Source organism: Delphinus delphis, chromosome 1 (genome assembly GCF_949987515.2).
Source record: "Delphinus delphis chromosome 1, mDelDel1.2, whole genome shotgun sequence".
Classification (NCBI taxonomy): Eukaryota; Metazoa; Chordata; class Mammalia; order Artiodactyla; family Delphinidae; genus Delphinus; species Delphinus delphis.
This window is the reverse complement of record NC_082683.1, coordinates 105,991,263-106,015,600: the sequence shown is the minus strand read 5'-3', so window position 1 is coordinate 106,015,600 and position 24,338 is coordinate 105,991,263. Positions and strand designations below refer to the sequence as shown.

Below are 24,338 nucleotides of genomic sequence, written 5' to 3'. Positions count from 1 at the left end.
TGCCGATGCAGGGGACACGGGTTTGTGCCCCGGTCCAGGAAGATCTCACATGCCGCGGAGCGGCTGGGCCCGTGAGCCATGGCCGCTGAGCCCACACGTCCGAAGCCTGTGCTCCGCAATGGGAGAGGCCACACAGTGAGAGGCCCGCATACCGAAAAAAAAAAAGACAAATGCAATGCATGATCTATGACTGGATCTTGAATTTTAAAAAAAGACAGACACGAGACAGATTCACAGAAGTATACACATTATTTCCCATAAGTTTTTACATGACACAGGGAGCTCTCCTAAGGAAATGAAGAAAAGACCCAGAAAAGTGGCAAAATTTAAACACTTTTCTATTGTGCTGAACAAAGAGAGGCAAGTGTGAAAAAGGAACCACACTATGTGGGAAAGGCTAAGGAGAATGAGAATTGTGTTTAACAAGGCCTATTTGTACAGAATTCTCTCATTCTCCAATTTCTGCCCTTGAGTATAACCATGTCACTCTCCTCCCAGCAAAGGGAGGAGGTCTTCATGGTGGGAGGGGATGGGGGATGGATATGTTATCCTTTCTGCACCTGCTGTTTTGGGGGTTGGATTGTTTGTTTCGTTTTTGCTGTTGTTTCTTTTTTAAGTGTCTGTAGCTCAAAACAATAAAAAAATGTAAATCAGATAATGTCACTCCTCTGATTAAAATTCTCCTGTGTTTTCCCATTGTATCTAAAATAAAAATAAAATTACTTTAAAAAAAGAAAACAAAGTCATAAGGGATGTTTAGGAGACAACTGAAGAAATCTGAATATGAACAATACATTAGATAACATCAACATAAAAAATTAACAGGAGAAAATGGGGGAAAATAGACAGTAAGTATAGGGAAATCTTTTGAAGAATTTTGCTGTGAAGTTGGCCACAGAAATGACAACGAAAAGTAATGTGGGAAAAAAGGGCACTGCCTCACCATCAAATAAATATGGGTGATCCACACACTTTCGAAGCTGGGACAAGACATTCTGAAGTTTAACTTTCTTTGCCATCTCATTTTCAAACGCGTCTGAAATTTAAAAAAGAGAGAGAGAGATGGACTACTGGACAACAACAGAAAAAACCCTGTAAGTTTCCATACATAACCTTATTCATTTCAATAATATATCTTTCAAACCTATTATTAACTTCCCAAATTTCACTGAATCACATTAAGAATTAATAGCACATCGATATAACGTTTTCTTAACCATCACCTTCTTTCAAGAAAGAAGCCTAACTATAGAACAAACTCAGGGGGTACTTTGTTACTCTTTTGCAGAATTCTAAATTTCCTTCTTCAACTGCTATTCTGGAGCCAAGGGACAAAACAGTGCAAATTGAGAGATCTGTCTGTCCCTATCTCTCCCTTCCCAGTCCCGATTCCTTCCAGATAGTATTGGGCTGGCCAAAAAGTTCATTCGGATAATGTCTTTCAGAAAAACCCAAACGAGCTTTTTGGCCAACCCAATATGATTTAACCGAAACGTTTTGCAATGTGTTAAATATGTGTCAGGATAGGAAAATGAAAGGCATGACTGGGACACCTAGAAGAGTTTGCTTAACTAAAGGCAATAAGGAAAACCAGGAGCAGGGGGATGGGGAGGAAATTTCACAAATGCACCAACCAATAAAGTCTGAGTTATATTAAAGATACTCTGCAGCTGACCCGAATATTATTCAGAATACAAAATTCCATCCCGTAGTCTTGCTATACAAAGTGAGTGTGATTATAAAATATTTCCTTGCATGCAAATCACATCCTCATTTAGTTTCTAAATGGACAAGTGCCCTCTGATTACCTAGGTCTTTCATCAAAATGGCCTTGTAGTATTTTTTCTGCAGTGCTGACATGCCATGGTATATCACTACTTCCGTCTTCTTGGGAAGCTCTGTGGCTACCTCAGCTTTCACTCGCCTCAGCAGAAATGGCTGCAAGAGTTTGTATAGTTCACTTGCTGTATGAGGGAAACACACACACACACAAGAAGTGTGGGACAAAAGCAAGACCAAGGCAATGAATTACTAGAGAACATACAACAGTTTTTTTTTTGGTTTTTTTGGGGGTTTTTTTTTTCGGTATGCGGGCCTCTCACTGTTGTGGCCTCTCCCGTTGCGGAGCACAGGCTCCGGACTCGCAGGCTCAGCAGCCATGGCTCACGGGCCCAGCCACTCCGTGGCATGTGGGATCTTCCCGGACCGGGGCATGAACCCACGTCCCCTGCATCGGCAGGCGGACTCTCAACCACTGCGCCACCAGGGAAGCCCACAACAATTTATTTTTGTTTCTCATTTTCATGCCAATTCTGGGTTCCAGGCCAGCACGGTAATTTTTCATAGTATTTCTTCCTTCATTGGGTTCTTCTTTCCAGCTCCTTCTGATTCTTACTAATAATCTCATTTGCACAGAGCTAGTCTGTTTCCAGGATACTTTTGCATTTGATCAGTATAACAGCTCAGAAATGTAGGGCAATAGGTAATATTGTCTCTATTTGTATAACTAAGTTAAGTGAAGCTCAGAGGAATTAAACCCCTTATCCAAAGTCACACAGCTGGCTCTAATGTTGCTAGCACTCAAACTTAGTTCTTTGACTTCAACGCCCTTGTTCCTTCCCCAGCTGTCGTGAACTTCGAAAACTAGCCTAAATTGGAATTCCACTGCATGTAGGATTGCCAGATACGGCAAATAAAAATACAAGTGCCCAGTTAAATTTGAATTTGATAAACAAATAATTTTTTTAATATCAATATGTCCTGTGTAATATGTGACTGGGTGTCATATATTTTATCTAGCAACCCTAAATATGGGAACAATCAGAGCAGGCTCCCCAGGTAAATTTCAGCCTGTGGTGTGGCGATCTCTGCTGTGAGGAGCCTTTCCAACTCACACTCACCTAGTACATACATACCCACTAGTTGGCATGCCTACCACTTCCTTTGAATAATCATCCTGGGATAATATCACAGAGGTAGACAGACAATCCTATGAGGCAGGGGGCAAAGGTGCAAGAGGAAGACTACAAATTGGGACTGTACAAACAAGGAAGGCTTCCCCCTGTACTTCCACCACCATCCATCCCAGACTTTTGGTTTTGGTGCAGTGTTAAAAGAAACACCAGTGCTGTGGAAAGCTGAATGACAGTTTCAGACTACAGCACCCGCGTACTTTTCTGCCTCAGGGAGTAGCATGAGAAGTTAACAATGTCCTTACAGAAATTACATGTTGGAAAAAAAAGGTCTGCAAATCAGCAGATATTATTGCTTCTGAAAATGACCCAAATAAGCACGACTATAGCATCATGTAACAAACAAGTAAGAGAGTCATGAATAGCAGGAGTTGGGAACAGCAGGGGGGCTCTGACATCACCTTACCTTTGTACGGCTCTGTATCTCCCTGGAAGGTGTCCTTTGGTTATCGATTCTCTTTCTTTTCTGTCTATAACCCTTATGCACTAGGGAAGTCTCTGGGCCACACCTCTTGGGCATGATTTGTAAGAAGGGAACTTACCTGACTCAGACTCTTTCTCAATATCCTGGTAACGCTGAATGAAATCGTCCACCTGCTCCTTGGAAAAGAGATCAGGCTCCACAAAACTGAGGAGAGAGTAGAGCTCTCGAAGGCTGTTCTGGATGGGAGTTCCGGTCAACAGGAGACTGAAGACGACTGAAAACTCAAATATATAAATAAAGAAAGTGAAAAATCCATAACCCTGGAAAGCAAGACTGAGTTACCCATCACAGCCTTTACAAAGACAGGCATGATTTAATGAAATGACTAAAGGGACATGAAATCAGAAGGCTCAGGTTCAAAATGTATATAACTGTTTGATGTAGGAAATAATACCTCTTCAGTTTCGACTATGAGAAAGGGTAATAATCCTGTGAAGGAGATACCATTATAAGGTAAGTAAAATCACATTTTGAATGCTAAAGTACTGCATGAGTATTGAATACGGGTACTGTTATTCAATCTATGTGGGAATTCAAGCACACAGCATATACCCAAGCAGTTTGGGAAGCCCAAAGCAATAGCAGCAGGACCCACCACTATAAGCAAGAAGCAAGAAGATCTCTTTTAAAAGAATGTCCTTTTGTAAAACTTTACAGGTGCAGCCAATGCAAGGCATCAAGACTTCTGGACATTTCTGGACCATACAGAGTCCAAAATGGAAACAAACTCTTTAAATTTTGAGCAAAAGACGGGAACACCAAGAATAACAGACTAATGAAGTAAAAGGTTAGGAAAAACAATAACAACAGATATTAGGTAAAGCAAAGGATAACCTCTGAACTAACATTAACAAGAACTTAGACCACTTGAGTTAAATAATACAGCACAAAGAGAAAGCCATATCCTATGTACATATGTTAATCAAAATACATTAGGTATGAGTGTATGTATCTATATAGATACACATATACACTGCACTTTGATATTTAAAGTAATATATTTTTATTTTTTAAACAATATATATGCCTATTTATGTTTGGGTATACACAGCACTGCAAAGGACATGGCAGCATATACACCAAATGTAACATATGCAGTGGAGTAGGATTTTTGGTAGCTTTCACTTTTCTTCTTGTGTTTCTATATTTTGATTTGGGAGGGGGTCATCAGAAGATACTGCTTTTGGGAATTCCCCAGCGGTCCAGTGGTTAGGACTCCATGCTTTCACTGCCAAGGGTGCAGGTTCAGTCCCTGGTCAGGGAACTAAGATCCCACAAGCCACACAGTGCGGCCAAAAATTTAAAAAATTAAATTAAATTTTAAAAAGGAGACAATGCTTTTCAAATAAGAAAAGGTGATAAATGAAACGACACAATGAATTAAAATTGATTTCAAAATCTTTTTTGGGGGGGGCACTCTCCCTTTTTTCGTTTCTTTTTAAATTGTCTAATCAATGTCCATTCATGCCTGCTCTGCTTGTAGGACAGTGTTTTCATAGTAGTTCAACAATAAAGGTTTCCAATAACCAAATCACATTTTTAAAATATGTGCTCACCAAGCAAAGAACTAAAGTGACTAAAATAATGAGGTCAACAAAGATAATCAAGGTTGTCAGTCACTAAAATCAACTTACACTATCACATGAGTTAACATTTTTATTCAAAGCAGTGTCCATTTTGGCATCAAAACTTATACTTGGGAAAAAAAAAAAAAGAAGTCCAGAGATGGGGCTTCCCTGGTGGCACAGTGGTTAAGAATCTGCCTGCCAATGCAGGGGACATGGGTTCAAGCCCTGGTCCAGGAAGATCCCACATGCCTCGGAGCAACTAAGCCCGCGTGCCACAACTGCTGAAGCCCACACACCTAGAGCCCGTGCTCCGCAACAAGAGAAGCCACTGCAATGAGAAGCCCGTGCAATGCAACAAAGAGTAACCCCCCCTTCGCAGCAACTAGAGAAAGTCCACGCGCACAGCAGTGAAGACCCAACGCAGCCAAATACAAATAAATAAATAAAGTTATATAAAAGAAAAAGTCCGGAGACAATTTGTGTACAATATTTTGTAAACATTTTTGTATAAAATATTTTGCAAATATTTTCTACATTATTAAATATTCTTCTGCATAATTTTTCATGGCAGCCTTACTTTGTAAGTGTACTGTATGCGTATAGCATAAATTGTATAACCAATTCCTTATATTCACATTTAGGTTGCTTCCAACTTTTACAAACAAGCTCAAAACACCATTAGGAAGGAGGAAAAGGCAGTACCCTTCTCCCCACCAATCAATAAATATGAGTAATCAGATATAGAGAGCAGACTTGTGGCTGCCAAGGGGAAGGGGGGTGGGGGAGGGATAGATTGGGAGTTTGGGATTAGCAGATACAAACTATTACACATAGAATCGATAAACAACAAGTTCCTACTGCATAAAACAGGGAACTCTATTCAATATCCTGTAATAAACGATAACGGAAGAGAAAAAAATTAAAATTATTAAAATGAGTGTTTTTTTCTGACCAACTAGTGGTCTGCAATTCAAACCTCACCTAAAAAGGAATACTTAGATGATGCAGAACAATTTCCTCACTTAGCCCCTCTGAGCCTTAGTTTCCTTATGAGTAAGAAGAAAAGGCTCTGGAGCCGGCAACAGACTTTAGCTTCCCCCACTCCAAGCTCAGGGTCCTTTTACTACACCTGCTTCTCTTCTCCCATTGTAAATCAGTAAAGTGGCATGGTAGTTTATGAAGCAGTCTCTTATAAGGTTAGGTGCCAGGATATGACAGCCTCTTGGGAAAGAGATACTGTTATGAGTCCCTAAAAAGAACGTAAAGGACACTACAGAGGGGCCCCCACTAATGGACAGCAATCTTTGAGACTGTGCTAATAATAGACAGTGGCCATATCTGCATTAACACTAAACACTGCAACTTTTAGTCAATAAATATAGAATTAAAATCTAAGACTTTCTCCAGAAGACCTCTAAATTTATTAATTGATCTATTTTAGGATAGGGACCAAAATTCAGTGACGGTCCCAGACATTCACACGTGGGGGTCTCCTGAACGAACAAGCCTTTACTAGGTCAACAAGGAGAAGGGCACTTCATACTCACAAGCTGTTCCACTGGCTCCTCAGAAAAGAGGGCATATCTAGGGCTACAACGACATTTCTCATCTATTTTGCCGGAATGGTGCCAGAGATTAAGAGAATGAAATAAGATCAAGGGTGTCATACTCAAAAGTATGACAAAGACAGGAGAGATTGCAGGGACTATTTAACGGTGTGAAATCAGTCTCTTCACGACTCCGTGAACTGTCAAATTTTTTAAACAGGTAAATGGGGGAGGGGTACAATATGTCAGATGTGTTTGTTACTGCAGACAGAAAAACTACAGTAAGATTATTTTTAAAGAAATTGCCTCTTTGAAGAACATCAAAAAGACAGTTGAGAGCTTCCCTGGTGGCGCAGTGGTTGAGAGTCCGCCTGCCGATGCAGGGGACATGGGTTCATGCCCCGGTCTGGGAAGATCCCACATGCTGCAGAGCGGCTGGGCCCGTGAGCCATGGCCGCTGAGCCTGCGCGTCCGGAGCCTGTGCTCCGCAACGGGAGAGGCTACAACAGGGAGAGGCCCGCATACCGCAAAAAAAAAAAAAAAAAAGACAAGTTGAAACATTTCCAAAAATACAATGTATTTTCCTGGGGTAGAGTCTTACTCATTTGATAACCAGATTTTAGTAAACATCACCTCCTGTGTAAAAGACAAGAGGAAGAAGTTAAGCCATATTAAGTACTACTTCTGTCACCATAAATGTTCACTGAGCCCTGCAGAAATCTCACTGAAAAAAAATATTTCAACTGAATTGGCTTTATACAGGACTAAACTAATATTTTTTAAAAGGGAGTTATATAAAAGCTAAGAGTATCCTGGGAGTTTACCTCTGAAAGTGTCTTATGCAGCAAGGAGCTTTGGTTTTTCAACCTGTGAGCTTCATCCACAACAAGAACACTCCAAGAGAAGCTGTGAGGGAAAAATCCAAGCTTTCAGTTTTATGTAACTCAAACATATATCTCACAACCAAAAGTCTTACTACAAAACCATGACTCTTGCTAGGAAGACTAATAGCAAGTCCATTCTATTAGAAACACACCCAAATTGCCTTCTTATCTGAGAGCTAACCATGTACATAAGACAATCTGGATAAGGTAGTAAAATTAAGGAAATTTATGGGAAAGATCTATGCATTGAAGGCAGAAAGAAAGGAGTTGGAGACATAAAGCAAAAGAAAACACTTATGACCACCTACTATGTGCCAGACACTCAGCTTGGGGCTTGAGGTATGTTATTTAAACCAAAAATATAAAGTGAGCAGACATTATTGTGCCCATTTTACCAACACAGAGACTAAAGCTCAGAAAGATAGATGACTTGGTCAAGGTCATAAAGCTAGTATGAGGCAGAACTGAGCTTCAGACCCAGAAGACAAGCCAAGAGACACTGGTGTCACAGTAGCTAAAAGAGTATGATTTTAAGATGGGGACGTGGCGAACAGGATCAAATGTTACAGACAGTAGGATACATCATTGGCTCTGTTAACGTGGCAGTCGTTGGTAGCTGTGCCAGAGCACTTCTGCAGCATAACAGTTACGACCACAAACTCTCAAGAGGCTGTCGTCATAAAAGCACATCCTCTGCATATACTCCTGGGAAGCTGTTTTTCCCACCAAAAGAATTCAAAATGTGGAAAAATATGTATGTATGAATATGTTCCAAGCTCCATTATTTAAAACAGCAAAAAAATTGAAAATAATAATAATAGGTCCAATAATGGGTGATGAAATACAGCATTTTAAATGATAAATATGATTATGTTATAATATACAGGCCTCTATAACTAAAAAAGGTATTATATATCTTTTTCACAAATGTGAAAAACATGCAAAAGATAATAAAGTGGAAGTTATAAGGTTTTTTATTTCATTTGTAAACATTCTATACTGCCATTACATTATTTTTATACTTAAAAAACTAAATGTATATACAAGTAAAGCAGAATATTGGGAAGACAGTAGGTATGGAAATAAAAATCCCTCAAATATTAGAGGAAGATATTGAGCAGAGGTTGGCCTTACGAGGAGGAAGCCTTCTTCCTCTGAGGCCACAAAGAAAATCCAAAACACGGGTAAAAATCCAGCAGGAATTGGGATCATTCCTGCTGGGTAGCAAGACCAGGGGCTGCACTGAAGGATAACAAAGAATAAGAGTGCAACTGATGTTGGACACTGGTCACGAGATAAGGTGTGAAAGCAGCTGCAGTACAGTGCCTGGCTCCTGTCTGAATTACCATTCAAAATAAATTAGGTATTAACCTATTCAGATTATTATGCCATTATTAAGGTACTAAGAACTAGATATTCAGGTTTTTACACACCGCAAGCATCCAATAAAAAGTGTATTCAATGAAACAGACTTCAGGGAGGTGGATCTGGGCTCAGTGAAAGAAGGAGGTCAAGTCACTCATCAAAGGACATGCCAAGGGATGTTCCCTGGAGAGGATGAGGCAGAGGGAATTCCAGCACTGAACAGAAAGTGGGACAAAGTAACTTCTAGTCTCCTTGATCCAAAGATTTTGTAAGTCTGCTGTCAAAAAATTTTCTGATTTTTCATATTGTTACATGCACAGCCTCAGCTCTCTATGATGAGCCTCTTTAGGGCAAAGATTACATTACACTCCCTGGCTGTTCTCAGAGTGTGCAGTACAGTAATACAAAGTATAACTTTGCCAAATACATGAACCTAGTTGCAGGGCAGGAATAAAGAGGCAGACATAGAGAATGGACTTGAGGACACGGGGTGGGAGGGGGAAGCTGGGGCGAAGTGAGAGTAGCATTGACATAATATACACTACCAAATGTAAAATAGTTAGCTAGTGGGAAGAAGCAGCATAGCACAGGGAGATCAGCCTGGTGCTTTGCGATGACCTAGAGGGGTGGGATAGAGAGGGTGGGAGGGAGGCTCAAGAGGGAGGGAATATGGGGACATGTGTATGCATATGGCTGATTCACTTTGGTGTACAACAGAAACTGACACAGTACTGTGAAACAACTACACTCCCATAAAGATCTATTAAAAAAAAAAAGAACAAATCTGTGTTCTTAGAGTTCATACTAAGTAAACATTATAGATGTCTCTCTATTATTTATGTTCTTAAATTCACCTGGAATGGATTGAAGGCAGATGATCTAATTTGAAAGACTGTATTTCTGCTGAAAATGCGAAACTCCAGTGCACCTAGATACTTTGTAAAGCTCTCTTATAAAGAAGCTCCCCAGCACTGAGTGGTGGGTTTGGATGTCTGCTTTGCCATTTACTAGCAATGTGCCCTGGGATGGGTCATCTAATCTCTTACCTTTCTCATCTATAAAACAGATGATAATACCCGCCTTAGGGTTTTCATGAAGATTAAATAGGATAATTTATGTAAAGTACCCAATAACATCTATCTCCCAATCTTCTTGTCTTTTGAGACTTCCAATATATTGCCTTGTATTATGGATATCTCTACCCTTCTTACCCCTCTACTGGAGTTTATGTCCTCTTAGCGTCACTCTATGGTTTACTTTCCTGGTATTGCTGATAACTCCCAGAACAGTGTCTTTCCAGGGGACAGATCTTCAATAAATATTAAGTTGGATGTTGATAATAAAAAAGAAGTGAGAGGGAATGCATATCCTTTTCCTAAGTAAGGTAATATGCTTACTTAAATGAAACTTAAGTGAAACAAAACACTAGATGGAAGTCATGAAATCTATGACTGAGCCTTTAGTGTTTCAAAATAAGATGAAAATAAAAATCCAACTCAGAAGAACCTGGATAGGAAATAACATTCAAAATATTGATAAAGCACTTTGAAAAGTTTCCAAATATTAAAGACACAAACCCCACCTAACCATGTCATAACTACACATGCTATGGAGAATGAAACTGTCAACATAACTTCTTATTCACCTAAAACTAGCTCTTGTTTGATTTACATGGTGACTGTTGTCTTAACCACATACTGCAACACCTCATCCCTATTGCCAGGTAGTACTAAGAGTTACATCTACGTTTCCTGTACTTCACGAGCTGAGGAGAGGCCTGAAAGTCAATTCACTGGAAAGAAGTATACTTAAAAATCCCTTTCTAAAAAGCTAATTTTATAGCACTCACCGCTCTTTTAGGATACTTCCAGGAAAAGGCTCAAATAATTCACCTGCTGTGTTGCAGTAAAATCTCCACACTGCAGTCCCGAAAGGTGTCTGTGCAAGTTGTGATGTAAAGAATCTAGTATCTATTAACCACCCACCACGTATACCTTATCTTATTTAATCCTCACAACAAACATCCAAGGTAAAAATTTCATTATCCCCATTTTACAGATGAAGAAGCTGAGGTTCACAGAGGTTAAGTAATGAACCCACAGATTTACACCTAAAGAGTAGGGGGTTAGACTGTAAGACTCCTGCCACGCCGCACACCAGATAAGACTCATGGATGACACATCAGGAAAAAACACAAAGTGCTAAAATGTGAAGTGAAGAAATGACTTTCACGATACATTTAAGACAATTTCTGAAGTAGTGCAACATACTCACGACTTTAGAAACAATGCATCTTTCAAGCAAATCTGTAAAATTAAGGAAGACACATTACAAAGACTGATATGGATATAACTCTGATATTAATAAGCTAGCTTTTTATTAACTCTCCTAAACTACAGGATTTAGCTAAGTCTTATCCATTCACTACATAAGAAACTCTGAGCATAACTTCTAAGTAGCACCATCTTACAGACAAACAAAGGGAGGCATGAATGAGTGGAAGGTCTTGCTTACAGTGACCTGGACAGTCTTAGCTTGAAGAACAAGGACTTAAACAGGGACTGGAACTAAGTGTCCTCCTTTCCCACCCTCCAGTAACAAGAGATGATGCCTCAGCCCAAAAAACCCTTTCCCCTGCCTGCCGGCCTCCTTCTACTCATCGGCCAAGAGGCAGCTCAAGTGGTACCTAACTGGGAAGCCTTCCCCTTTGATCCACCAGGGCAGAGAGGGAGAAATAGCTAACTAACTTGGAGCACAATGGTCTTTCGCTTCCTTTGCTCGCAGCTTCTCTGTGAGAATCTAATAAAAGTAGACCTTCTTCTCAGAACAATATGAACCCTCAAAAAAAAATTAAATATAATTCCAGTAGATTCTACAACTTCTAAGGTCCCAGGTTAAGAGTTCTGGCTGTAGAAAAACAAACAGATACCTCATAGGTAGTTAGCAGCACATGAAAATGTGACTCCTTCCTTAGGTCTTGCTGTAGGTGGGCTCTCTCCTCCTTGTCACCTGAATATGTTACACAGGAAAGACCTGGAGCAAATCTGAATCCAAGAAAAGAGGTAGATGAACACAAACATAGAGCCGTGGAAAAGGGGTGCACGTCTGGAAAATTACTTTTCATGGAAGGACTGCAGATGTGTAGACCCCAGGATGCCCTGCAGTCAGAATGAGTCCTGGGACCCTGAAATCTTACCTACAGTAATGGGTAAACCTAAGGGTAAGTCCCCGGGTGAAGAGGGAGACGTGTCAGATAAACATCTAAAAGGGCCTTGTGTTAACTGTAAAAAGAAAACTATTTTCCCACATTCGTTACTTTATATGAAGTGTCACTATATCACTATGAAAAAGATGGTTTCTTCCTTAGTTCAGCAAAATTTACTAAAAATGAGTACTGACCTTCAAATTGACAAAAGGTAACAATAACATCCATTGGACCCTCCCCCATCAGATCCTCAGTCTCTATCTACACTGCCTCATGTCAGAGTTTTCTGGAAGAAATAAACTCACTGCTTAGGACAATATGTTGTTTTATCATATTTCACATAGCACCTAGAAAACAAAACCTTAATGTGAAAAATAAAATTTCAGCCACATCTTCTCTTGTACCTCTCAATCTCTTCTTTCCAGTTGCTCAAAACAGACAAGGGACAAAGAATCAGAAATGGTCCTTCATCATTTAATCTTCCTGCCAAGTAAGTGAAGAAAGCAATAGTCTGGAACACAGAAAAGGAAGACGGTTTTGACCACATTTCCACATGAGAAACAACGATAAAGTTCCCACAACCTTGTAGAGAACACTTACAATTGCATCAAAAATAATCAAACACAAACACAAATTGTTGTAGAAGACTTGCTTTGCAAAAAACAAAAATAATGTACAATCCTCCACACATTAGGAGAGTCACCCATTCCTAGAGTGAAATCAGGTAAGCCTCAATATGACTGCCAAAGAAATTTATGGTACTCAATTACATCAACAGTCAACAAGCAATGGTACTCAAAATTTATGTAACTGAACCTTTTATACAAAGGAAAACATCAGGAAAGACAACAGACATCAAGGAAAACAATGCAAATGATGCACAAGGTCAGGAATGCTCTAAAAACATAAGGCAAGAAGTATCAAGACTTGACTGCAAAGAGGCCCAACCATGTGGTGGCCTCTTGCTGTTGGCCAGGATCTGCCAAGAGACAATGTTTTCCTTCCTCCCTCCATGTGCATTGATGGTGCACCTTCTATTTACCAGGCACTATTCTGAGCTCTGGTATATAAGAGTGAACAAAACAAACAAAACACCTAGTTCTCCTGGGGCACACATTCCAGTGAGGAAAACAAACAATAATATAGCCTCATAAACTCACGTCAGGGTCTAAACTGAAAATCTTTGTAAAGCCCAATAGCCTATTTTAGGATATGGCTATACACACGTTTGACTTTTAAATTTTCTTTAAAAGGTTGCTGTGATATATAGAGAAAATAGCACTCTTTTATAAAACAGAAAGTTTGAGGGCCCACCATCCCCAATGGCTGAACTGTTTCTTAGAAAAATCTATCCAAAGGATATAATCCAAAATCCTAAGAAAGCTATACAAGCCCAAAAATGTTCACATAGAGGTTAATTTAAATATCACAAAAGAGGGGAACTCTCCATTCCTCATCTGTAGAACATTCAAGTAAATTACGATCAATTCTCTTGATGGACCATTATGCAGCCAATAGAAAATAATCACTGTGAAGAATATAAAATGGAAAATAACAATGACTATTAGATTAATAAAATGCAAACTATATGTGCACTATAATTTCAACCATGTAAAACACATATTGCTATTCATGATTATGGCTAGAGTGCTATGGTTACAGGTTTTAACTGATAATACATTAATTTCATAATGGAAATATTTTTCTTTTTTAACTACCCATGGCTTCCCAGCCCGGATTGTGCCCGGACAACCACCCAGTAAGTATTTACTGAATTAAAACCATTCTGTTTAGTTTTTGCTGAAGACACTATTTAGAGAAAAATTATCCTTTATTATCTTAAACCAGCTATCTACAAAACAAATTTGGATTCACTACTGGATTCTTCCAAACATTTAAGGAAGAAACAGTAACAACTCTACACAAACTCTTACATAAATCTGAAAAGGAAGGGATACTTCTCAACTCACTTTATGAAGCCAGATTCACCCCAATACCAAAACCATACAAAGACATTACTCAATACAAAATTACACAGATGCAAAAATTCTAAACAAAATTTTAATAAGATGAATTTGGAGGTGTGATTTTTAGGGCACTTAAAGTAGAGCTATATGAACACCCTGGGAAAGGCAAAGGACAAGTGGAATATGCTGGCTCTGAATGAAGTCTGGGCGATTCCAATGTCCATGGCACAGGAGACTGCAAAGAGGGCTCTGTACCTGAGTACAGGAGTCCGTTAGCCTCCCTCCCAGAAACACTGGGAAACTTACCTTTGTTCCATAGCTCTCAGTTCAGGAATATACTAGAACCAGAATTATTGCCTGAGACACCTGAAGGTAATAAATGAGGTACCTGGGGCTACCATGCTGGGAGGTCATACTGTATCCTGAATAACCCCAAGATTGATGAGGTACACCTGGATTAGATTAAGGCGTCTCCAACACATGGTCAGCCCAGACTCTGAGCAGAACTGCTCCAGCTGGATGTTTACGGATGTGAGGTTAGAGGGGGCAGGTTAAGCTTCTAAAAGGATTAACGAGAACTTTACTCACTCTGTGGGTTCACTGATGAAACCTTTTTGGAATCAAGAAACCTACAGTTCCATGGTTTCTGCTCAAGTTGCCTCTGCTGTGTATCCTGACTGCACTGACTTTCTTTGGTACCTTATAGATGAATAAACCTTGTGTGATGAACCCAAGGAGTATCTGTGTCTGGACTTTTCATCAATCCAAGCCTACCACTGACATCTGTCAACATGAGCTGTACTGGTGATCATCCTACTGGAAGCATCAATCTCCACATGCAACCTCTAATCAATGCCCAAGGAAGTCACATCTAATTCTCCAGGTGTCTAGAATATATCCTACAATTAGATGGCCAAGGCATTTTGGAAAACATAGAGTATTTCCTCTGTACTTCTGTAGCATGGCAGAGAAATGGGAATTAGCCCCATCACCCACTGAGGAAGGGAGACTAATATGAGAAATGATCCAGTTATCTTAACTACATAAAATATTACTAAGGAGGGCAGCGTCAATTTGATTCCTGGGACGGGTATATTTGCTTTATATAGAGAAAAACCCTGCCCATTAATTGTAATTCTATATGTCAAGGGATAGATAAAATAAAGGTAGTGACACAGTTCAAAACCATCCCCATGATGAGAAAAGTCAAGTCCAAGGTCGTGATCTCTTAACAAAGGTTCAGGCATTTTACCTCTTAGTATAAAAATACATACCAACAGCTGGCAGCTAAAGATAGTAATGAGTCGTGAGGAGGTACTTCAGTAGAGGTGAACAGTACTCACTTCACAGTAACATACCTGGCAGGTCTTACCCAAGCCCATCTCATCTCCCAGTATGCAGCCATTCTGACAATGGAAGCGTTGGGCTAGCCAGTTGACTCCCTCCAGCTGATAAGGGCGTAGATGGATCCCTAGAAATAAAAAAAGAAGCAAGTCCAAAGAGCAGACATTTAAGCATACACACAGGCTATGCTTAAGACTCCGACTAAAGAACACAGCCTAAATTCCCATACCCCAAACCTTACTGGCCATATCCTTTGCTGAGAAGTTACAGATATGCAAATATTTGCTGACTTCCTAACTACTTTTTGAGCAGACTTAATCACCACTATAATCAAAGCCCTAAAACAGCCTGTCAGTGTTACAGGATCAACTTGACAGTTGAGAAAGTCAGCCTGGGATTGGGCCTTTAGACTGCCTGAGTCTCATGCCTGTGTCCATTCTAGGAAATGAGGTTTTACTGATGTGATATAACAGCAAGCAACACATGGACTATACATGTGTCTGCCTGCTTAATTGCAACGATGTAAATTTGCCCTCAGGTGCTAAAGGAAAAAAATCAAGACAGCACTAGATAAATCATGCTTCAATCAAGAAGCAGTGCTGTTAAGAATGGAAACAATGTTACATAGAGGGTGTTTTAACAGTGCACAGGGACAACAGAAAATGTCTGAAATCCACATAGAGCTTCGGGGGCCTCTCTTTTCTCTCTCTCTCTTGATAAAAAAAATCCAAGTTCAGAGAACAGCCATATCTTTGGGAGACGGAAGACCCCAAACATACTTTATAGAAAAACTATTAACAAAAGTACAACTCTGGTTTGAACTCATGACATTTAAAAAGAAACTAAACAATATATAATTGTAGAACATTAAAAAGATTGATGAATTATTTTTATTAAGCACTTACTAAATACCACGGTGAGTAGTAAACACTGTACATAAGTTACCCCACTTAATGCTGACAATGATCCCATGCACTAGGTATTATCCACATATTGTACATTAGAAAATTCAGAAAATCAAAGAAGATTAAAATGTTAAATCTGGAGACTTCTGCTTTGGGGAAGATGGAGATGTTCTTTTCCCCATTCCTCTTGCTAATATAACTAAAAATCCTGAATATTACAAAGAAAATGAACATAATAAGATGACTCTGAAAAGGTGGGGTGAAGAAGGCAGACTGGTTAGTAACCTCGAAACCCAGCAAACAACACAGTGATGAGTTCCCTGGGTTTCTTTTGGCCTCATATATCCAGACTTACAGGTGAAGAAATTGGCCACCCAGAAATGCCAATGGACATAGAAAGAAAAACAAAACAAGCCCACAAAAGCCTACTCCCACTAGCCAAAGGAAAGGGACAGCCTAGAGAGACAGAAAATGTAAACTTTTAGACAATAACCACACCAGTTAAGCCAAACACCATAGGGAAAAAAACGTGGCCCACCCACATCAGCAAAGGCCAAGTGGGAGCCTAGACCTCTACCCTCAAGAGGCCGTAATGAAGTTCCCCAACATCCCCAGCAGGAAGGTACCAGAGAGGGCTAGGTAGGGAGCCAGGATTTTCATCCCCACTCACCAATAATGAGGCCATCCCCACTCCATTTCTCCCTCCCATGCAGGTCAATGGAGACCCCATAGTGAGCCTGGACTTCTACCCCTACTAGATCTTATGAGCCCCCTCCCCAACTACCCCTAGAAATGGTGTCAAAGGAGGCCCAGTGGAGACTCAGGACTTTTATCACTGCCTAGAGGTAATGAGACCACTCCTACCAGTGTCAGTGGGGACCAAGTTGGGAGCCAGTACTCTCATTCTCACCCAGAAGTAAGGAGGAACCCCCTCCCTATCCCCACGTATCAAGAGAAGCTCAGGGCGGGGAGCCTGACTTCTATTTCCACCTGGTAGTAACAAAGCAGCAACCCCCCTTCCCCTGTCAGAGCAGCATGAAACAGACAATTGAATGGAAGGTTTAAATAAGATCCTGAGTCTCAAAACATAAGACAAAAATTTCCAGGTTTCAATAAAAAAGATCATACATTATACCAAGAACCAGGAAGGTTTCAAACTGAATGAAAAAAGGTAATCCACAGATGCCAACATCCAGATGACACAGATGTTACACTTATTTTAAAGCAGCAATGATAAAAATGCTTCAACAAGCAACCATGAACAGGCTTAAAACAACTGAAAAAATAGAAAGCCTCAGTAAAGAAACAGAAAGTCTCAGCAAAGAAAAAGAAGATATTTAAAAATACAATAACCAAAGTAAAGAGCTCAGAGAACGTACTTGATAGAAGAATGGAGAGAAGAAAGAATCAGTGAACTGTGAGACAGAACCATAGAAATTACTCAACCTGAACATGGAGAGAAAACAGACTGAAAACAAATGAACAGAGCTTCAGGGAACTGCAAGTCTCCAACAAAAGAACTACATTCATTCATTGGCATCCTAGAAAGAGAGGAGAAACAGGACAGGGCTAAGAAAGAGTACTCACAACAATGGGTGAAAACTTCCCACATTTGGCAAAAGACCTACAGATTCAAGGTGAATGAACTTCAAACATAAAAGAATAAATCCAAAGAAATATACACCAAGACACATCATAATTAACTTCCTAAAAACTAAAGACAAAGAAAATATCTTGAAAGCAGCTAGAGAAAAATGACATAAGTTACCTAGAGGGGAAAAACCAGGAGGCCATTACCCCAACTGTCAGCTCCAGGACCCTACTGCCTCAGCTGCAATCCATGCCAGCAAAGCGGATGCTCAGTACCCTACCCAGCCCCACTAAGGTTAAGAGTCATGGCCAAGAGAAATGTAGAAAATTAAAATCCCTCAGGAACTGCAGCCTTTCTCCCTCACTTTCCTCTTCCAAATCTTCCACAGTCGTCTGCTAGGTGGGAGTCAAGTCACATGCACAACACAACTCCAGGCAAGTCTCAGAAATGTAGTCTTTTTCCTTCTAACCTCTAGGAGGCAGTAAGGCATGCTTGGGGGTTGGGGAAGAAAAAAATTTGAGGGACTTCCCTGGTGGCACAGTGGATATGCCCCTGTGCTCACACTGCAGGGGGCCCAGGTTCAATCCCTGGTCAGGGCACTAGATCCCACATGCATGCCGCAACTAAAGAGCCTGGCTGCCACAACGAAGGAGCCCACAGCCACAACAAAGACTCGGTGAGGGACTTCCCTGGTGGCGCAGTGGTCAAGAATCTGCCTGCCAATGCAGGGGACACAGGTTCAAGCCCTGGTCCGGGAAAATCCCATATGCCACAGAGCAGCTAAGCACGTGCGCCACAACTACTGAGCCTGTGCTCTAAAGCCTGCAAGCCACAACTACTGAGTCCACATGCCACAACTACTGAAGCCTGTGCGCCTAGAGCCTGTGCTCTGCAACAAGAGAAGCCACTGCAACGAGAAGCCTGCGCATTGCAACGAGGTGTAGCCCCTGCTCGCCGCAACTAGAGAAAGCCCGCGCGCAGCAACGGAGACCCAGCACAGCCACGAACGAATGAATGAATGAATGAATGAATGAATAAAATAAAATAAACTCCAAATGGATTAAAGACCTAAATGTAAGACCGGACACTACAAAACTCTTAAAGGAAAACATAGGAAGAACACTCTTGGACATGAATCACAGCAATATCTTTTTTGACCCACCTACTATAGTAATGGAAATAAAAACAAAAATAAACAAATGGGACCTAATGAAACTTAAAAGCTTTTGTATAGCAAAGGAAACCATAAACAAAAAATGATAACCCTCAGAATAAGAGAAAACATTTGCAAATGAATCAACAAAGTATTAATCTCCAATATATACAAGCAGCTCATGCAGCTCAATATCAAAAAAACAAATAATCCAATGAAAAAATGAGCCGAAGACCTGAATAGACATTTCTGCAAAGAAGACATACAGATGGCCAAGAGGTACATGAAAACATGCTCAACATCACTAATTATAAGAGAAAAGCAAATCAAAACTACAATGAGGCGTCACCTTACACCGGTTAGAATGGGCATCATCAGAAAATCTGCAAACAATAAATGCTGGAGAGGGTGTGGAGAAAAGAGAACCCTCTTGCACTGTTGGTGGGAATGTAAATTGATACAGCCACTATGGAGAACCGTATGGAGGTTCCTTAAAAAACTAACAATAGAATTATCATATGACCCAGCAATCCCACTACTGGGCATATACCCTAAGAAAACGATAATTCAAAAAGACACATGCACCCCAATGTTAATTGCAGCACTATTTACAAGTCACGGAAGCAACATAGATGCCCATCGACAGATGAATGGATAAAGAAGATGTGGTACATATACACAATGGAATATTATTTAGTCATAAAAAGGAAGGAAACTGGTTCATTTGTAGAGATGTGGATGGACCTAGACACTGTCATACAGAGTGAAGTAAGAAAGAGAAAAACAAATATCGTACATTAATGCATATTTGTGGAATCTAGAAAAATGGTACAGATGAACCGGTTTGCAAGGCAGAAATAGAGACACAGATGTAGGGAACAAACGTAGGGACACCAAGGAGGGAAAGGGGGGGTTGGATGAATTGGGAGGCTGGGATTAACATATATACACTAATATGTATAAAATAGATAACTAATGAGAACCTGCTGTATAGCACAGGGAATTCCACTTCGCTGTACAGTAGAAACTAACACAACATTGGAAAACTACTATACCCCAATTAAAAAAAAATTCGTAGCAATAATAAATATTTGATTCCAAGGATATTTTTTAGTATTATTTAAAATAGCAAAAAAAGAACCTAAATACCTAAATAGAGTGGCTGGCTAAATTACAGCACATCCATACACTTAAATAGTCTGTATCTAATAAATATGATACTGAAGACTAAATGATAATAAGGAAAAAAATTATGGTTTCCAAAAAGTATGTACATGAAACCCCATTTTTGCACTTCTCCCTCAGTCCCTGCTCCACCCTGGAAAAGAAAGAAAAAAAATTACATACACACATATGCATGCACAGACCAAGGACTAGCAGGATAGATAATAAGATGTTAACAGTAATAGGATTATGTATATTACTGTTTTTTCTTTATGCATAAAATATTATCCTAAATGATTTACAGAGAAAATGTACTACTTGTGTCAATCAGAAGGAAAAAAAAAAATCAGTAACCATGTTTAACCAACTCACAAAGAATAGTTTCTAAGAATATTAATTTATTCTGGCAAATAGAAATAGGAATTTCAAGTTATAAGATTAAATGGGGGCTTCCCTGGTAGCGCAGTGGTTGAGAGTTTGCCTGCCGATGCAGGGGACGCGGGTCTGTGCCCTGGTCCGGGAAGATCCCACATGCTGCGGAGCGGCTGGGCCCGTGAGCCATGGCTGCTGAGCCTGCACATCCGGAGCCTGTGCTCCGCAACGGGAGAGGCCACAACAGTGAGAGGCCCGCGTACCGCAAAAAAAAAAAAAAAAACATTAAATGGTTATTCCTCTGAGTATACCTATCTTCTAATTTTTCTTTCCCCCCACTATCCACTTATCCATGCCCACCACCAAGCTTCCACATTTGTCTATTTACTTCTTCATTCACTCACTCTAATTCATCCAGGCAAACTTGCAACCTCTTATCTATCTTCTCAATTTCACTACAGTAACAGCACTGGTCCATGTGTATATTTCTCCAAGTGTATTACCGACAGTCCAGTACCAATGTGCACATTAGAACTAGGCTTCTCTCACACATAGTATCATACCCAAAAAACATGCAAGGAAATAGGCAAACACACAAATAATCACGTATAAACTTTGGCTCTATAAACATATAAACTTTACACCAAACTTAAAAGCATCAGTCTGTAAATTCATATTTAAGTTGGATACATACTCCTCACAGACACAGAGATACCATTTTCATAGACTCAGAGCCTCAAGAAGGGAGAGTTCTTTCTCTTCCACGTCTGTATCCTATCCATTTATCTCTTCCCATCCCTCTTCTAAGTTGGACATAGAACTGACCCTTTTGTTTCATTCATAACAAAACCTCACACTTCCTTCGTATTTGGCACACAGTATGAGTTCAATAAATACTTGTTTATATTTTTGAAATCACTCAGACTCCAGTCTAGAAACTCTAGGAGAGCAGGGCCCACATTTGTATCCTCATCTCTGCACCTAACATCTTGTAGCATGTGGCTCTCAGTAGCACTCAATAAACAATGAGTTAACGACTATATCATTATTATTGATCCAAGAGTAAAACAGTTAAGGCACAGCACTGCGTTCCCCATTTTATAAATAAAATGAAATGGGAAAGGTTAGGTGGTGAGTCAAGAGCAGGCCGGGAAATAGGACCTGGGTCTCTCCATCCTATGACCTCCATCCAGAGATGCGGTCTGCCCCCCTGCCTGCAGACCTCAGGGGGATTCAAGTTTTCGCGCTTCAAAGTTTCTAGGGAAAAGCTACTATAAATAAAATAGCTACATGCAGTAATGAGTTTATGAACTTTGCTTAGCTGCATACTTCAAATTAGAGCTTTGAGGGAGAATTAACCAGTGGAGTATTATCAAAGAAATGCGCGCGCACGGTAAACGAAGAAGAAAAGTGAAGCTTGGATCAGAGTTCTGATAGTTTTACACAAGCAACTAGTTAAACCTCCCAAGCCAGGCCTCCAAATCCACCGGAACAGAAATTTTAAACCCACACCCTTGGGGCGCCAGGACGCCCTCCGCTTCTTCGGAGAGGACAGTCCTACCTTCCGGACAGGGGCCTCACGAAGTTCCCCCTCCCCAGGGCCAGCGTGCCGGGTGGCGGGGGCCGCGGGCGGGCCTCGCTTCCCCGCCGGGAAACACATTCCTCCCGCGTCCGCGGGCCCCGCGCGCTGCGCAGGCTGGGTAACGGCTACCTGGCCCCAGGCGGGGTTCCTCTCCACCCAGCCCCACCGCAGGGGCGAGAAGGGAAGGCCCTGTTGTCCGCGGGTTAAAAACCCACAAGACGGTCCACCCGCGGCGCCGCCGGACCGCTCCTGGCGCCGGCTCCCGGGCCGGGAGAGGAGAGTCCCGAAGAGTCGGGCGGCGTAGCCGGAAGTTCCCCCGTGGCCACTGACCTGTCAGGCCCCACTGCCGCAAGTCCTGCTCCTGCACCCGCGCCGCCTCGACTCGGCTCTCGCTCTGAAGACTCTGTAGAAAGCCGGGCATGCCGCCCTCGCAGGTCGCAGCACCCTCACGCTCCATCCAGCCACTGCGAAGCTCCGCCCTACGCCGCCCCGCGCGCTTCCTTCCCGACGTTCGCGGCCTAACCCCCGGGCGCCGCCGCCGCCAGAGGGCGCGTCCGGCGCTGAGGTCTGGGCGCGGAGAGAGCCGGAAGGTATCCTACCCGCTGTTGAGGAGCGCTTGCAGCCGGGTGTGCGTGGGGCGGCTCGATTCTCACAGTTTATGCCCTCTCTAGGCGACTGATGACCTGAAACGCTCGTCACTCACTTATTATTTAATCAACATTGACTGTCATGTGCCAGGTGCTCTGCTGGGCTCTGGGGTTATAGCATTCAATAAGACATCGTCTCTGCCCCTCAGCAATTCACAGCAAGATTGTAAAGTTCAGTTTACACGAGTAATAAATTGGCTTGGGCCCTGAAATCCTCTTACTTACTCCCTGTTGTCTGTAGGCTGGAACTTCTGAATGGTAGAAAATTAAAATCATGAAAGATGTCCTTGCCACAATGGGTTTCTTAAGTGAATTATGGGGAGCAAATTGAAGCGATGTATTAGATTGTGAGTCACCATGACTCAACATAAACTTTAAGTGGATTTAAGATGTAGTGATTTATGATTAGTTGTGTACCACTAATACAAATGTTATGATAACAACCAAATACCTGCATTTATTGATGCGTTAGAATTGCTGTCTCATTTAATCCTCCCGATAATCCTATAAATAGGTACCGTAATTGTTCCTACATCACAGTTGAAGAAACTGTGACTTGGAATGGTAATTGAGAAAGCTGGAACAGGAAACATGTTATTCTCTGGGTAATGTCATAAGGATACTGAATTCCCATTTAGGTTAATCTTGGTGCTTCCACCTTCAGTAAACACAGATTAAAGTTGCACTCTCCACATCTTCACCCCCTTTAAATAAAGGGGGGAACTTAGGTACAAAGGAGATGTCTTCAGGTTGGTTTATTCATAAAAACTCAAACAAAGCACTGTTTGTGAAGCTAGCTTTTTGTCTTGAGTCATTCTGTAAATACTGATTGAACATCTACTATGTGCCAAGCACTCTTTTGGCACTGGAGATAGAGGCCACTGATCTCATCTGTAGAACACTTAAGTAAATTATACTTATATTAAGTTTATAGTTTAAGCTTATATTTCAAAAGGAGGAGACAAGTAATAAGCAAATAAAATCAGGTAGTGATCAACGTTAAGGTGAAAGAGAAAGTCACTTAATGGGGCTACACTGATTTCCCGCCTGGGTATTTTCTCAAAACCTTAACATAGACTTGTGCCCTTTGCTGGCTTCTCTGGAGGGGCTTCTGTTCTATGTGGCTGCGCCTGAGTGGCGTTTGCATCCTGGTCTCTGTGTTTGACTTATTTCTTCCCCTCTAGGCTCTGTGGGTAGACTTATCCACTAAAGCAGCAATATCAACCACCTGCAGCTCAAACAAAAGGGTGTTCATTATTTTTAATTTAAAGTACATTTGTTTTTGTATATTACCAGAGATAAGATACTAGCTATAAGCTAAGTGTTCTGTTGGTATATTTAGTCTGGCATCTAAAGCACAGCTAGGTAACTGTATAAAGGTAACTGAGAGACTCCAAGTCAGCTAGTTGAGGTGATGCCTATAAGTCTACTCTGAATGCTGTATGAAAAGTCTATAGAAGAGAGCAGAGTGGAAGCAGGGAGACCAGTTAGGAGACTGTTACAGGTGTCTGGGCAAGAGATGATAGTTGTTGGGTCACTGTGGTGGTAGTGGAGTGGTGAGAGGTGGTAACATACTAGATATTTTTAA

At 41.0% G+C, this 24,338-nt stretch overlaps 1 protein-coding gene across 2 annotated transcripts in view; it reads right to left on the bottom strand.

Annotated features, from left to right (window-relative positions):
* Nucleotides 1–22,746, bottom strand: part of CHD1L (chromodomain helicase DNA binding protein 1 like) — a 51,159-nt gene extending 28,413 nt beyond the window's left edge. Inside the window, exons 1-9 of one of the 2 annotated variants that reach the window (XM_060028435.1) lie at nucleotides 22,434–22,746; nucleotides 15,351–15,463; nucleotides 12,430–12,536; nucleotides 11,750–11,864; nucleotides 11,095–11,126; nucleotides 7,396–7,477; nucleotides 3,515–3,677; nucleotides 1,809–1,964; nucleotides 944–1,036 (exon numbers count right to left, since the gene is read on the bottom strand). In XM_060028435.1, coding sequence (XP_059884418.1) covers nucleotides 944–1,036; nucleotides 1,809–1,964; nucleotides 3,515–3,677; nucleotides 7,396–7,477; nucleotides 11,095–11,126; nucleotides 11,750–11,864; nucleotides 12,430–12,536; nucleotides 15,351–15,463; nucleotides 22,434–22,560 — 988 coding nt within the window. In that variant the 5' untranslated portion in view covers nucleotides 22,561–22,746. Of the gene's footprint in view, nucleotides 1–943; nucleotides 1,037–1,808; nucleotides 1,965–3,514; nucleotides 3,678–7,395; nucleotides 7,478–11,094; nucleotides 11,127–11,749; nucleotides 11,865–12,429; nucleotides 12,537–15,350; nucleotides 15,464–22,433 lie in introns of those variants that run through there. The other variant, XM_060028445.1, reaches the window with a different exon arrangement.
* Nucleotides 22,747–24,338: the final 1,592 nt, after the last annotated feature.